At 42.0% G+C, this 16,998-nt stretch overlaps 1 protein-coding gene across 5 annotated transcripts in view; it reads right to left on the bottom strand.

Annotated features, from left to right (window-relative positions):
* LOC143027682 (plasma membrane ascorbate-dependent reductase CYBRD1-like) overlaps positions 1 to 16,998 on the bottom strand; it is a 37,786-nt gene that overhangs the window by 19,035 nt on the left and 1,753 nt on the right. For all 5 annotated transcript variants that reach the window (XM_076189120.1, XM_076189122.1, XM_076189121.1 and 2 more), the window contains exon 2: positions 10,826 to 11,155. In XM_076189120.1, the coding sequence (XP_076045235.1) occupies positions 10,826 to 11,130 (305 nt within the window). In that variant the 5' untranslated portion in view covers positions 11,131 to 11,155. The remainder of the gene's footprint in view (positions 1 to 10,825; positions 11,156 to 16,998) is intronic.

Below are 16,998 nucleotides of genomic sequence, written 5' to 3'. Positions count from 1 at the left end.
AAAACCTAACTTCCACCACTACCTGCCTATCCCAGTGTCACTTCTCGCCAGCATGCTATTTGCTTTTGCTACTCCGAATAGAAACGACTCGAGTTACAATATATGCCTTACAAAGAGAGGCTTAGGCACCTTAACTTACACTCTCTGGAAAGACCCAGAGTGCGGGGTGATCTAATAGAGGTGTTCAAGTGGATCTTAGGCTTTAACTAGGGTGATGCAAACAAGGTCATCATATTATAACAACAGGGCAGGTCACGCTGTAATGGATTTAAACTGAACAAATTTAGAGTTAAATAGGAAATAGGCAAGAATTGGTTTACTAATAGGGTGTTCAACGAATGGAATAGACTTAGTAACCATGTAGTGAGCGCTGAAACTATCGGTTGTTTTAAGAAACGGTGAGACAACTTTATGGATGGGGATGACAGGTGGTGATGGATATGGAGCTGCCTAGTGTAGGCCTTATGGTCTCTTGCAGTCCCCCTCATTATTATGTTCTTATTCTAGACTTCGGTAAGAACATATTGACAATGTGTCTGACAACGTTTAACTTCTCTTGGTTCGTCATTTCAGCCTCTCACTCGATGACGCAAGAGTCATTTGACATTTGGAAATTTTGAAGAAGAAAAAATCGTAACCCAAGTCGTTTCTCCCGAGTAGCAAAAACAAGTAGCATGCTAGCGGGAATCGGCCCAGCCTGTCGCCACCTATACATGCCTGGTAAGTTAAGTTCAGGTAGCACGGGGCTTTATCAGTGGGTTATTCTTGCACCCAGAAGCTATGTAGGAGGTGGGGGGGGGGGCATTTAAGGACCAAGATAGATGGGAGCCAAAAGCAAGATTGTTTGTGAGTGAGGAGCCTACTACGCCTAGAGGCGCTGAGGAGCTGAGGCCAAAGCTGTCACCTTTTCCTTTTTATACGCCTTAGGGTTGAGACATGAATAAAAACGTCACTGATGGGAATCGGAGAGGAGTGCGAGATTCGAACCCACATCTAAGCGAATGCGAAACCAGCCATCAGAGTAAATTGTACATAAGGAACTCTTTAGTATTACTACACCAAGTTGATTGGCGTGGCGCGAGATTGTTCGTTAGGAGAGAAGCGATGGTAAACTACAGATCATAACAACAAGTGGATTGGTAGATGTGGATTGGCGCCTCTCGTGACGGCATCCTTAGATAGCTGTGCAGTGTACGGCGACATGTCAACGCGTTACTCCACTTAAAGTGATTTGTTGATGAAACGACCCACTTGACCTTGACCTCGTTTCCAGGTCCTATTCCTGCCTCACACAAAGGTCATGCAACACCGAACATGATACTATACGCCCCAAGCTCCAAACACCGCGGGAATACAGCAGTATTTTGTACACCACGATTTGGTTTTTATGTTACGAATTACACGTATATCGGAGAATGCTAGGACGATGTCCCTTTACGGAGATTTTTTCTCTGGAGATTAAACACACACACACACACACCTAGCGCAATTGGTAGAGTTCCCGGCTGCCACTACGGCAGTCCGGGTTCGATTCCTGCCCAGGGCTGAAATAATTTCAGTATCGCTGTGCTGCGGGTCGTTACTCCAACTTTCGTGGGCGAGGAGTTGGGCGTGTGTGTGCGTCTAAGGTCACAACATTACCCATAGATCGGTCATATACGAGTTCTGAGGTTTCTTCCGGGAGAGAAATAGCTGTCGATCACGAATACAACACGTGATCCAAGACCATGGTGAAACACACACATACACACATGATGTCCTTACTATGAACTCGCTTGATGCTAGGCAGGACTCGAACCTCCCCCATTCCTGACCTTTCGCCTAATTAAGAGACGACACTGTACGCCAGTGATAAAAATGATGATAATATTGATAATTATAATAGTAATACTACTACTAATAATAATAAAAAGGTTGTGGAACTCGCCCGGTTACAGCATTACAGGCAACTGTACAGAACACAAGACTTCATCCTGTACAACACGTTATGAAAGACTAAATTGTACACAATCACGCACGCCAACAACACATTGTACAGTTGTACACTCTATAGAGGGCCATTTACACGGTAAACTGTTCGTCAAACTCGGTTTGTCAAACAAGTGTTTGAAGTAATCTTTGACCGTGTGAATAGGGTATTTGGTTGTCAAACGTGTTTGACAGCCAAATACCCTATTCACATGGTGAAACATCACTTCAAACTCTTGTTTGATAAACCGGGTTTGACAAACAGTTTGACCGTGTAAATGCCCCTTAAGGGATCTGTGTTCGAACCCCGTCCCAGCCGTGGCGTTCCTCAGGGAGACGGGACTGCTCGGCCAGAGACTCTAGGGAACGACAACAATGATAGTGATGATGATAATAAATACATTATAAATACATGACCTCAATAACTTAAATATTATAGATGAATATGGTCTGTAGTTACGCACATGGAAATGTTCCTTGAGTGTTAACATTTTTTTCATATTTTAGCAGCATATTTAGTTCACCTCGATCCAGCTGTTACACAACTGAACTATGTAGCGAAACGACCGAAACAACATTGCGAAACGACCGAAACAATGTTGCGAATCGACTGAAACAATGTTGCGAATCGACCGAAACAATGTTGCGAAACTACCGAAACCATGTAGCGAAACTACCGAAACAATGTTGCGAAACGACCAAAACAATGTAGCGAAACGACTGAAACAATGTAGCGAAACGACCGAAACACTGTAGCGAAACAACTGAAACAATGTAGCGAAACGACCGAAACACTGTAGCGAAACGACCGAAACACTGTAGCGAAACGACCGAACCAATGTAGCGAAATGACCGAAACAATGTAGCCAAAGGGTTGGTTGCGAACTGGCCATGTAGCGAAACAACCAGATACCAATCCAACAATTACCACGACGGCCATCAAATTTGACCGCAAAACAATCTGAATAAATTCCCTCATCGCGGTTTATCTATTAATTTGTGTTTTATTATCGCGGGTTGGGGCATCGCTACTTGCGACGATGGTCGAGGTGACGGTGGTTCGAACCCTGCCATCAGCGAAGTTGAACCAAGGGCATGGATTATTCAACTCCACGCTACAAGTCCTCTGTAAGGAGCACCGACCTCGCCTACGGATAGGGGGATAGTTTTGCAACGTCAAACCGATTCGTTGTTGTTGTTGTTGTTATTGTTATTATTAGTAGTTACTATTATTATTATTAGTTAGTATAATTATTATTATTATTAGTTATTATAATTATTATTGTTATTATCATTATTATTTTTTTTTTTAGTCGATAGTACACGAATATCTGTTTCTCGTATACAGCATTTCTTATAAGTATTTCCAGTACAATATCGATAACCTGTACGTAGGGCTGGTAAGGGAAAGTTACGACTATCGCCAGTAGAGTCAAATGCATCCTTGGAAATACATAATTGATCGTTCGATGTAAGCTGTTTAGAGTAATTTATTAGCCAAAATTATCTCTCATTTTAAACCCCTTTACTACTGAATACACAGTTGCAAAATATTTTTTTCGGGTCAGAACAAGGAACTGAAATACCATAACATGTAGGCGAATATTCGGAAACCTGACTAGATTGCTATTCAGACTGCTTGAGAGTGCCAAATCAGTGGAAATATATTTTTGCAGTGTTCATTTGTCTAACAGTAGTGCTCAAGTTGGTAATATTTAAATAGTAAAATTCTCTAGAAGTAGATCATACTAATAACACAGCTCTTAGGCATGAGGTTCATACCTCCAATATTAATATTCCCAAATTTACCGGGTATGAAGACACTTTAGGAGTTAATAAGTTCCTTAACCAAATAGACACAACAATTGTGAGCAAAAATATAACGGATGAAAAAAGGAAAATAGAGAAATTTTAAAGGAAAATATAGAGCCTGAGAAGGGTAGAGCTAGGTTTATCACAAATTTCCAGCAAATGGAAGATATCAACCAGTATCAATATCATACGAAAATCGATTAAAATATATGAATCTGTTTTCCCTAAAAAAAAAAAAGCGTAGACTCAAAGGTGACTTGATACAGGTCTTTAAAATTCTAAAGGGAATTGACAACATCAAAAGTGAAAAAATGTTCACATTGGATGAGAATCAGACAAGAAACAATGGTCTCGAAATGTCCGGAAATAGATTCCATTTGGAAGTAGGTAGAGACAACTTTGCCAACCGTGTAGTTAATGAATCGAATAAACTTCCTGCACAGGTAGTGCAATGTAGTTCAGTTCGAAGCTTTAAGAATCATTTAGATAAACACCTAGGCAAGGTGCTGTAATGATTATAATTTATTATATATATATATTTTTTTTTTCATCATTTGTGTGTTTTATTTTCATTTATTATTAGTTATATGTTAATTTATTATTATATACTATTTACCTGTTTGTTTATTATTTAACTATACCTATGCATTTATGTATTTTATTTGTTATTTACATTATTATAGTTTTTATCTATTAATTTATTATTATTATTATTATTTTCGCATCCGACCTAGATATGGACCAAAAGGTCTCCTGTCGGCATGCTCCGCCTTTGTAATTCTTTGTAATTGTGACTCAAATCCTTGACAATTGTATTCTTTATCAAGAAGTTAGGCTTGACTTGTAATATACTTCAAATTTTGTTTTGTTTATTTGGAATATGTATATAAAAGTTGGGGATACCAGCGTAAAACTTAAAGGGCTATGTCAATTCCATTCCTCTGTCTTCCGTATAAATATCAGTTACGGTTGCATGAGTTCGCGAACGAGGTCACATTTGGGGACTAGAAGGCCATAAACGCCAGCTTGACCCTTTCCTTTGCGAAAAAAATTCACCTCATTTAGTTCTCCTGAGGACAAGAATTTGTTATTCATGTTGTTATATTAAAAGGTGTAAAGCATCCACCTATCAAAATGGTGATTAAATTATCTTCATCTTGGTTTAGTTTGTAAACATTTTAGGGCGAGCAAGAACGCGGAAGACAGCGAGAGATGGCATGTTGACTTTGGTGAAGTTGAAAATCCCGCCGCTAGGGTGCGGGGAGCTTTTTTTTTTCTGTGAAACATTACCATACCATATTAGCAAATAATGATAATTATATTTATATCCACATGTATTTTTGTTACAAGACGCAATGCGACTAAATCGTAGATATAAATTTTGATGCATGCGAAGTCGACGTCTCGAGCACACCTTCGAAGAATTCTGTACCCAACCCGCTCGGTTGCATCATTTGTTGTCTAAACAGATTCCTCCTCCTGTTATCCTCTTACCCACAACACTCGACTCAAATAATGGATAAAAGTATGTTTATCGATAAAAGATGTTATGTTTACGGGATCATCGAATGATGAAAAGGGTATATGAGAAATGAGTACAGAAGAAGAAAAAAACAACGGTAACTACACCCTGGAGCAACGTTGATTATTGTTCGCGCTGGCTCGCAGTGGGCCGCCCCTAGTCTCTTACGTGTTGTGACAACAACGACAATACATTTTTTTTTTATTTAATACAAATACCTACTTATTCTTACTAACCTGGGAAGGTTTACCTTCACAAATTAGAAAAGTAAACCGCAAGAAAGGAATGACAAAGCAGTAATGTAATACTTCAGATACAGTGATTTGTTTTTGTTCGTCGAATTAAAACGCCCACCAGGCAAAACAAATGTGCTAGCGACGACTCGACAGCTCGGTTGAATACAATCGTGAGTTCTGTTCTGTATAGTTCGGGAGTTAAGCTCCCAGATTGTAGTCGGTCCCAAGGTCATTTGCCCTCACTCCTGCCTAGGCGTAGGTCTATTGACACCCTTCGCATTCCTCATCTCTTATTTTCTCCTACGAAATCAAACCATCTTGTCAGATTTCTTCACCCCTTGGTGCAGTAGGTGACACAAAATGCTTGCGTCATTGCACCTGTAATCTTTCCACTGTCACAAGTATTTATTTTTTTAGGGTGAAAGTGAGGTTTTGGCACAATTTGAGGTCAGAATTGTGTTGCGTCCTTTGTCCAAAATGATCTGGTGGAAGTTGTATAGTTCGAACAACAAAGCAGGCAGAAAACACTTACCCCATTGTTTTAGTCAAGTAGATTATAACCCGGGCACGGAGCAAACAGCCACTCAGTATCACAAAAGGGCCCCTACTCCCTCTCGTCAATTCTTCCGAATCGTAGGTCAGTCAGGCTCGCAAACTCACACGTCCACGACCGAAAGTATCGTACATGATTTCATAGAAATCTCCGTCGTACAGGGATTATGTTTGAGTCTGTACAGTAATAAGAAGTTATACTATTCTCTTCATAATGGAAGTTTGGTCGAGTGAGGTTTATGGTAATAGGAGTATCAGATAGAGAGAAAGAGAGAGACGTAAGTGGGGGCGTTAGTGAAGAACCACAGACGGCGTTGCCGGACGTACGATGTTAACATTGACATTCCAATCCCTTGAATGTTATCCGTTTCCCTAAGTATTAACAAGAATCTGAAGGTAAGATGTTAACAAGGAGAGTTCCGCAGAAGCCCTAAAAACAATCAGGATGCCCTCCAGGTGGAATTAAATCGTCTGGCGTTAGAATTAAATTCTTCAGGGCGGCAGATTAAAAAAAAGAAAAGAAAAAAAAAAATAGACACAAGTGTCCGTGAAGGATTGTTTTCTTGAGTGATGAGTTCTCTCCGTCCTTCTCATCGCAGTTGAGAATTCTTTAGCCTTGAGCATCCTTTGCAGGGCCACCGGCCCAACCATGCCGGAGGTGACACAACCACAGGTCCTCACTACACTATCTGGTTTGTTAACTAAAGTTGTATAGAAAACGGGTTATATACTTGTGTCTGTAACCTTCTGAAGATTGTCATGTAACTCTTGGCTTTTTCCATCTTGATGAAGGGGATAGCCAAATCAGCATACCTATCCCACCTACATCCCACATCCATCAGAATACACATCCCATTCCTATTCCACATTCACCCCCACATCCATCCCACATTCAGGAACACATTCGTTGATCATCACATCTTTGCACTTCGTGGATGAAGGGCGGGGCTGGATTTACATGCTGGGGGGCCTCGGGCCCTGAAAGTATAAGTGGCCCCGAGCCCTGAAAGTATAGGGGGCCCCGGGCCCTGAAAGTATGGGGGGCCCCGGGCCCTGAAAGTATGGGGGCCCCGAGCCCTGAAAGTATGCGAGGCCCCGGGCCCTGAATCTATGGGGGGCTTCGGGCCCTGAAAGTATGGGGGGCCCGGGGCCCTGGAAGTATGGGGGGCCCCGAGCCCTAAAGTATGCGGGGCCCCGAGCCCTAAAAGTATGCGGGACCCCGAGCCCTGAAAGTGTGGGGGACCCCGGGCCCTGAAAGTATGCGGGGCCCCGGGCTCTGAAAGTATGCGGGGCCCCGGGCTCTGAAAGTATGCGGGGCCCCGGGCTCTGAAAGTATGCGGGGCCCCGGGCTCTGAAAGTATGCGGGGCCCTTTCAGCTTCACCCCCCATTAGCATTTAGTAAACTTGTCATATACCATGTTTATACAAACTCACCAACTACTCAGTCATTAGATGTAGTACATACGTACATACATATACCAAAGGCTTTTTTCCCCCTCATAAGGGAGGTAACCAAAAAAACAAAGGCATAAAAAGCAGTCCCACCCATTCCATCCCTATCATATTCCACTCCTCTCCACCCTCGTCCCTCCCTCTTATCTTGGCACCTCCTGAATGACGGGTCATCCCTGCATCTCGCCCACTGCCCAGGGCCAGTAGCAGTGTCACAAGGCACAGCACATCCACAGCAAGGCCGCTTCATTAAATCGACGACCCCCGACCCTCACCGTCCCCTCATGTAGTATGTAGTAACGGAGGAAAATCAGGAAACCAAGTTTTACAATGCACGTAATAATACAGGTTCTTTATCAAAGAGAAGCCATTTACTCAAAGTACTACATCACAAAGTGAAAGAGCGGCACTGAGAACATTAACAAAAAACTAATTGTGTTATGATTTATGTCCTCAACTTTGATCAAAGGATATGTTCCTACTGTGAGGGACGTCTGTTAAGCTATGTAGATAATTCGGTATTATGCTTGTTTTGATCAAAAGGAACATTATTTTATTATATCGACACCTTTATAAGATGCTGATAATTAACACTCGCACAAAATATCGTCCCAATTTTCTTGAAACGTGCTGGCAGCGACCTCGGAGCTTGTTTATAGTCACAGTAGTGCCGTATGGTCACAGTCGGCCGATTACTCGTGTTCTTTATCACGATAAACAAAAAAATTGCTTATACTTTTGTAATAGTGTTGGCGCTTGGCCCCTAAATGCGTGGGGCCCTGTGGCCACGGTCCTATTGGCCCTGCCCTAAATCCGGCCTTGATGAAGGGGCAGCAAAGATCGTTGGGCATCCACTAACGCACACCAGTTTTCGGCCCGTGTCTCCCCAGCTTGGGAGAGAATATAACGAAAGGACATGAAAGGTCGGAAGGTGTTGTTTAAGATGAATGAAATCGTACGGTATTTGTCCGGCCAACCTTTGAAATTGGTTAAAAAATTATTTACGATAGATCCTCTGGCTGAGATTGATTCTGCGGCTGAGATAGGTTCTGCATTGGTTAGTTCACAAAAGCGCAGAGATTCTTTTATTCTGCATCAAATCGTCCTGTGTTAGCCATATCAAAATTCTTATCGTCTGAAAAATTCCTTATGTCATTGTTTCAAAGGATCACAAAGGAAGAGCATGCCGATAAGAGACCTTTTGGTCCATAACTAGGTCGAATGTAAAAAATAATGATAAATAAATATAAATAGGTAAAGTTAAATCATAAAACAGGTAAATAGTGAATAATTATAAATGGACGGATGAATGATAATCAGATAAATAGTAATACGCAAACAGATAAATGGCAGGCATTGCAGCATCTTCCTTAGGTGTTTATCTGAACGAATCTTAAAGCTTCGAACCTAACTACATTGCACTGCCTCTGCAGGAAATTTATTCCATTCATTAACTATACGTCTGGCGAAGTTGTGTCTACCCACTTCCAAATTAAATCTATTTCCTGACAGTTTGAGACAATTATTTCTTGTCTGGTTCTCATTCTGTGTAAAATTTTTGTCACTTTTGATGTTGTCAATTCCCTTTGGAATATTAAAAACCTGTATCAAGTCACCTCTGAGTCTACACTTTTTTTTTTTTTTTTTTCTTTCTTTTTAGGGAAAACATTCATATGTTTTAGTCGATTTTCGTACGATTTATTTATTTTTTTATATTTGGAGTCAGTTTTGTGGCTCGCCGTTGTACTTTTTCCAATCTGTAAATGTCTTTAATGAGATTCGGTGACCATACGGAAACAGCATATTCTTAATCAGAGTAGTATTGATAAGGAGCCTACGTCAGGAGGCGGTGAATAGCAGCGACTAAAACCGTCACCTTTGCACCTATTATGCGCTTGAACTGTTGAGCTACGTAACTAATAGTCACTGTTGGTAATTAGAAAAGTTATGAATTATATATATATATATATATATATATATATATATATATATATACATATATATACTTTTTTATGAGGATTAATCTCTTGTTATAAATGCTTACTGAGTGTATTGGTCCGTGGTGATTTCTTTAACTTTACAAAGGAATAACAAACAACAGCAGACCTACTGGCCCTAACGAGGCTGTTTGTGTTAACTATACTAAGCTACAGTGAAGAAAACAGGGCAACTAGGCGATAGAAAATGAACTAACACTACTGCTACCACTCCTATCTAATTACGATTAGATGCCGGGCTATCAGATCTTTTAGTGTAAAGGATGTAAAAAATTATTAACATAGACTGCATAAAACATACAATCGGCACTAAATATGGGGAGGTTGAAAGGGAAAATACTGAAGGTCGGAAGGTCACCGGAAATGGACGGATAACGGGTGAGACGCTGAAGTGGAAAATGTGATGCAATGAGTCCAGAGGATGATTAGGCGACGCAGAAAAAGGTGGCAGTTCTAAAAGATAGGAGGTTTGCATTGAGATGCCAGTCTTGAATGTACAAAACGGCTCACCAGCAGAAGTCATCAGTGTGCAACAAAATGAACGAAACACCGAAATGTGGTGCAATGCCAGTTCCCCTCAGTTATATTTCCTCCGACCTCCGATTCATCGGCAGTACTGCCCACCTCCAGAACTTTAAACTACTGTATTTTCTCGCCAGAAATACACAGAATGCCATTTGATATGCTGGAGGATTTTTTTTCTTTCTTTCTTTTTTCTCCAGCAAGATTCTTTCCTGAAAACTGCGAGCCGCAAATCTGCTCCAACAGTCGGAGGAAAAATAGCACGGATCCGATGCATCCTTTCCTCCAGTTTGTCGTAGGTTAGGGAGCTGTGTAGACGTATCCCAAGGGAAACCTAAGGTAACGTAAGATTAACATAGATGTTCTCGCCAAATCTAATTTAATAAACCCATATGAAAAGAAAATTAGTAACAGTTCCTGGCGAACAAGGCAGCATTGTAGAGATAGGTCAGGTCTTCGGTTGGAGTAAGGATAGGAGGAGGGTCTTGGAAATATCAGGTGGAAGGGCCCCTTCTCCTTCTAGATCAGTGTTTCTTAACCTTTTCCCACCCTAGAACCTCTGGAGTAGTCAGGTCTAGGCAGTCTAGCACTTCCTTGACTCTGGTTAACATCTTATTACTAGAAGGATAATGGAAAGTGAAGTACTGCCATGTATTCAGCGCTTCCCAGAAACCCCTTAAAATTCAATTTAGCACCCCGGATTAAGAAACACTGTTCTAGATGATGCCCCCAGATTCTAGATAAAGATAACAGCTTACGCTAACCTGTCAGGTGTCGCAATGAGCCTAGAACTTTGCTCTTGCACTTCCTGTTGCTGACAATGTTGTTTGATATAATTGTGCTGCTGATGGTGCCGGCGTTCCTGTGTGGATTGTAGCTGTTGGTGGTTAACGCGCGGGTTGGGCTGGTGATGATGGGGCACGGGGAAGCTGTAGACGCCTCTTCTGGTGGTTTGGGGAAGCGACCCGGCGTGGACGTAGTAATTCTTCGGCAAGTTGGGGACGTTGTCGTACTCAGACAACTTCGAGGAAATGGTCGAGTCCTTGGCCAACTCCCTCGACTGAGCCATCTGGGAGCAGTTCGCTGGCAAGGCTCTGGAGATGAAAAAAGGAGAGTATGATATCTGGTGTTAACATAAGAATGAAGGAGATTGCAAAAGGCCATAAGGCCTACACTAGGCAGTTTCATGCCCATTACCATCTATCATCCCAATCCATAAAGTTGTAAGAACATAATTAAGGAAACTGCAAGAGATCATAAGGCCTACACTAGGGATTTCCATATCTATTACTACCTATCATCCTTATCCATGAAGATATAAGAATGGAGGGGACTGCAAGAGACCATAAGGCCTACATTAGACATTTCCAAATTCATGATCACCTATCATCCCAATCCATGAAAATTATAAGAACATAAGAAATGAAATGGGGTAAGAGTATGACAGAAATTTTTTAAAGTAATAAAAAGATGTTTTGGAAGGAAATTAAAAGAGGAAGAGGAGGCGAATCAAGTAGAGAAGAAAAGGTAAAAGGTGCAGATGGGGATATGATAATGGAAGAGGGCAGGGAGTTGCTAAATGTTAAGGAGGATAGGGAGGGAAAGGTAGTTGCAGTGGGAGGCGCTAAGAAAATGAGAGTGATGAGTGAGGCAAATGGAGGAGAAATAGGGAAAGATGAAGTGATGAAAGCAGTTGTTAAGATGATGAGAGCAGGTAAGGCACCTGGGTTGGATGAATGCGATGCAGAGTGTCTTAAGAAAGGAGGTACACTTATGGTGGATTGGCTGGTGAGGTTATTTAATGTTTGTTTAAGAGAGGGTAGAGTGCCGGAGGACTGGAGGAGTGCCTGTATCGTTCCGCTTTACAAGGGAAAGTGGGACAAGTGTGAGTGTAGTAGTTTCAGAGGGATCAGCTTGTTGAGTGTAGTTGGGAAGGCTTATGGGAGGGTCTTGATTGAGAGGATTAGGAGAGGAACAGAGGGAGTAATTAGTGAGGAGCAGTGTGGTTTTAGGACAGGTAGGGGCTGTGTAGATCAGATCTTTGTGGTAAGACAGATGTGTGAGAAAGCTATAGGAAAAGGTAAGGATGTTTTGGGGCTTTTATGAATTTGGAAAAGGCTTACGACAGGGTAGACAGGAAGACATTGTGGTACTGCAGATATATGGGATAGGAGGAAAGCTGTTAAGAGCAGTCAAGAGTTTTTACGAGAGTAGTAGAGCTTGTGTTAGGATTAGAGATGGAGAGAGTGAATGGTTTAAGGTAAAGGTGGGACTTCGTCAGGTATGTGTTATGTAGCCCTGGCTGTTCAATCTATACATAGATGGGGTAGTGTGAGAGGTGAATGCAAGGGTGGTGGGTAGAGGGTTGGAGATGGTTAAAGAAAATAGAGAAAAGTGGGAAATACGCCGGTTGTTGTTTGCTGACGACACTGCGAGGAGGGATTGAGAAAGTTAGTGACAGAATTTGAGAAGGTATGTGAACTTTATGGATAGTGATGAGATGTACAAGGGGAGAGAGTGACAGCAGGTTGGAAGTGAGCATTAAGGGAGAGAGATTGGAGGATGTGGATAGCTTTAGATACTTGGGTGCGAATGTGGCAGGAAAGGGAGGAGTCGGGGTGGAGGTAGAATGTAGATTCAGGGAAGCGAGTAAATGCCTTGGTGGACTAAAAAATGTAATGAGAAATAGACATTTGGGAATGGATGCTAAGAGGAGGTTATATGAAGGAGTGATTGTGCTGACAGCACTGTACGGAGCAGAAACATTGAACATAAGAGAGGAGATTGAATGTGTTTGAGATGAAATGTCTGAGAAGTATGATAGGGGTTACTAAGCTAGATAGAGTGAGAAACGAGGAGGTGAGGAGGAGAACAAGAGTTGGAAAGGAAGTTGGGAGATAGGGTTGATGAAAGAGTATGGGGATGGTTTGGACACATGGAAAGAATGAGTGAAGAAAGATTAGTAAAAGAGGTGTGGAAGGCAGAGATGGAAGGAGTGAATATGATGGGGCGTCCTAGGATGAGATGGATGGGGTAAAAGGGGCATTACAAAAGAGAGGAATGTCTGTTGAGGAAGGACGGGAGAGGACAGAAGATAGGGGTGAATGGAGAAGGGTTGTGTATGGATGATGTTGTGATGCATGAGGGGGAGTGGGTGGGGAATGGGGGGTGAGGAAGTATGTATGAGAAATAATTTGACGCAGCCCGAAGGGATTTCTCCCCGTCTTCTTTTCTGCATGAGGGGACAGAGAGGGGGGGGGGTCGCCGAATTAATGAAGTGGCCTTGCTGTGGATGTGCTGTGTCTTGCGACATTGCTTCTGACCCAGGGCAGTGGACAGGATGCAGGGATGACCCGTCATCCAGGAGGTGCCAAGATGAAAGGGAGGTAGGAGGGTGGAGGGGAGTAGAATATGTAGGGGATGGGATGGGTGGGAGTGATTTCTATGCCTTTTTCTTTTTGGCTACCCCCCGTGTAAGGGGGAGAAAGCCTTTGGTATATGTATGTATGTATATAAGAACGGAGGAGACTGCAAGAGACCATAAGGCCTACACTATGCAGTTTCATGTCCATTAACACCTGTCATCCCTATCCAAACGTTATAAGAACATGAGAGACTGCAGGAGACCATAAAATCTACACTAGGTAGCTCCATATCCCTTACCACCTGTCATTCCTATTCATATACTGTACATATATATATATGTGTGTGTGTGTGTGTGTGTATATATATATATATATATATATATATATATATATATATATATATATTTTTTTTTTTTTAACAACTAATTGTTTCAGCGCTCACGACATAGTTATCAAGTCTATTCCATTTGTTAACCAGTCTTTTGGTAAACCAGTTTTTACTTGGTATGCTTGTAGGGGAGGGCAGAGTATGGGGACTAGAAACATACAAGACAGTGTCAACACGCACAACATTCCTTGTATCGCTAGAGGACCCAGCCTGGAGAATGCTGTGCCGTCTTGACGCTGTATCGTATGTGTGTGCAGTCCTCCATCTTATACCACCACAAATCCCCGCTGTATTTATCTATTTTTAATGGACTCTGAGACAGGAACTGCGGTGGTGGTTTTGTGTTTATACAAGGTTCGTCATAGCAGCACATCCGTTTTCAGTTCACTCCCTCATGTTAACAAAAATAAATGTACGAATAGAGGGTGGGATCTCTTAGATTTGAGTTAAATGAAGTTTTATAGAGATTTTAGAACCAAAAAATGTGGCTGTGGATAAAATTAACTTCTGAAGATAAGACAAGATACCTGGAGTTAAACGATTACAAAGGCGGAGCATGCCGACAGGAGGCCTTTTGGTCCATGACTAGGTCGGATGCGAAAACAATTTATAATAATGATAAATGAATAAATAAATTAATAAAATGATAAACAAACAGATAAATAGTGAATAGTAATAAATTGACATATAGCTAATAATAAATGAAAATCAAGCAAATAACAATAAACAAACAGACAATAACAAACATAGGATGTAAGACTTCGACACATACTATACAACACATTATGGAAGATTAAATTGTACACACGCACACCAGCAACACAACATATAACCTCATAATGGATTTGTGTTCGAACCTCGTTTGCAGCCTTGACGTTCCTCAGGGACTGCTCGGCCAGAGACTCTAGGGAACGACAACATCACACACGAAGGATAACTACAGTTTGTCATAAACCATCTTCCAAACCGTGATTCTTTTTTTCACATGACTGACAGTTGTCCAGTGAAAGATGAGAAAGTGAAAATATTTTTATATGAAGGTGGAATGGGAAATCCTGACAATTGGTGGTCCACAGGATGTTCAGTGTATGTTGTTATGAATTTGAAATTGGTACTCATTTCTATAAATTTATAGAAAATATGGTACCAGAAATACAGCTGTTAACTAATATATATATATATATATATATATATATATATATATATATATATATATATACAGTACATATATATATATTTATATATTTATGTATATATATATTTATATATATATATATATATATATATATATTTTTTTTTTTAATCTATTTGTTTATTTCTTTGTATATATTTTTGTGGGAAATATGTTTTGAACCAAGAGGATTGTTTTTATCATTACTCAACAAGTAGATGATCCATACTATTGCATAGTATATTTTCTAACTGAACTAGTGATGCTCCGTGACATGGGACGAGTTTTAGAAGTATTGGACTGAAATAATACTTGATGTATAATTCCCCCAAAGTCTGTTCAACACATACCTGGGTATGGTGGAATAAAAGCAATTTGAGCAGCTGAAAGGACCCCACTGCTGGACTCGTGATCGAAAGTTGTTATCCTCCCGGATGAGAGCTCAGAGCTTGCATGTGACCCAAGCTCTAGCTATGATCTCTCATCCAAGAGGGTAATAGTTGTCGATCACGAGTCCAGCACGTGATCCAAGACCGTGATGAATTACATATTATTTGGAATAATGGGTGTTAAAAGGGGTGTGCATCTATTTCGCGTTGTCTCGTCGATTGTGTCAATCGTTGAAAGATACCCTTGTGTAACTTGTGGAAAAATCTCTCTCAATATGTGTGTATACATATCGCCCTCTCTCTCTCCCTCTCTCTCTCTCTCTCTCTCTATCTCTCTCTCTCTCTCTATCTCTCTCTCTCTCTCTCTATCTCTCTCTCCCTCTCTCTCTTTCTCTGTGTGTGTGTGTGTGTGTGTGATTCACCACAGTCTTGGATAACCTGCTGGACTCGTGATAGAAAGTTGTTACCCTCCCGGATGAGAGCTAATACAACGAACACACGATACACACACACACTCACTCACTCACTCATTCGCTCTCTCAACTCCATACCCACCAGAGATGGAGTGCCGGCTCGCAGTGCAGTGATGATGAAATGTCTTAAGCCCTTGGCGGGACTCGAATTCAGATGGCTGAATTAGGGGTGGAGAGTTGTACCACTGCGCCATCGAGCCGCGTGTGTGTGTACATGCACGCACACAATTGTGTTTATTGCACGTAGTTGGTGTTTACGAGACGGTCCAGTCTTATTCTTCAGTGATCATAATTTGTTTTAAATTCATTGTGTGTGTGCGTGTGTGTGTGCGATTCACCATGGTCTTGGATCACGTGTTGGACTCGTGATCGACAGCTATTTCCCTCCCGGAATAGAGCTCAGAGCTCGTGTATGACCGATCTGTGGGTAATGCTGTGACCTTACACGCACACCACGAGAGTTAGAGTAACGACCCGCAGCGCAGCGATACTGAAATTATTTCAGCCCTGGGCTGGATTCGAACCCGGACCGCCGTAGTGGCAGCCGGGAACTAGCCACTGTGTGTGTATGTGTGTGTGCGTGTGTGTGTGTATGTGTGTGGCTAAATCACTACGAGGAAGGAATCTCAGTGACCGAGCACGTCTCAGAAGAAGCTACCACCACCACCGCTTCCACCGCCAAGATCCGGTTTTGTAGGTGTCTGCCTTCCTGCCACATCGCACCGACCTCAAGACACTCTGGTCACAGCTTGGCCAGAGTCGCGTTCCCCGTGGGGCCACAAAGGTTCTCAGCGTTGAGGGCCACAGAATCCCACAAGAAGCTCCACCAACCAAGAACTAGTGGTAATTAGTGGATGCTTAGTGATTCTGTTCAGTGTCAATGCTTTCCAAAGAGGCTAAAGACGAACAGCACTGCATAAGTACGGTGTATGTGAGAAAACGGGTTCGGAACCTCAGCGGCGTGGCAGGACCGAGACGACGACGACATGACGTAGGCGAGGCGAAGGCTCACTTCAACCGACGATAATCATCTGTGATTGGGAGGGGTCAGGGGGGAGTCACCGAAGTGGAAGCTCCGTGGGATTTGCGCCAACCACGCCCTGGTACTTATGACTCGTCCTCAAACAAATCTGATCCTGAGAATTTTGTCC

This window comes from Oratosquilla oratoria, chromosome 8 (genome assembly GCF_046742065.1).
Source record: "Oratosquilla oratoria isolate Oo_2021 chromosome 8, ASM4674206v1, whole genome shotgun sequence".
In the NCBI taxonomy this organism is placed as follows: domain Eukaryota; kingdom Metazoa; phylum Arthropoda; class Malacostraca; order Stomatopoda; family Squillidae; genus Oratosquilla; species Oratosquilla oratoria.
The sequence above is the reverse complement of the archived record's forward strand: the minus strand, read 5'-3'. Positions and strand labels throughout refer to the sequence as shown.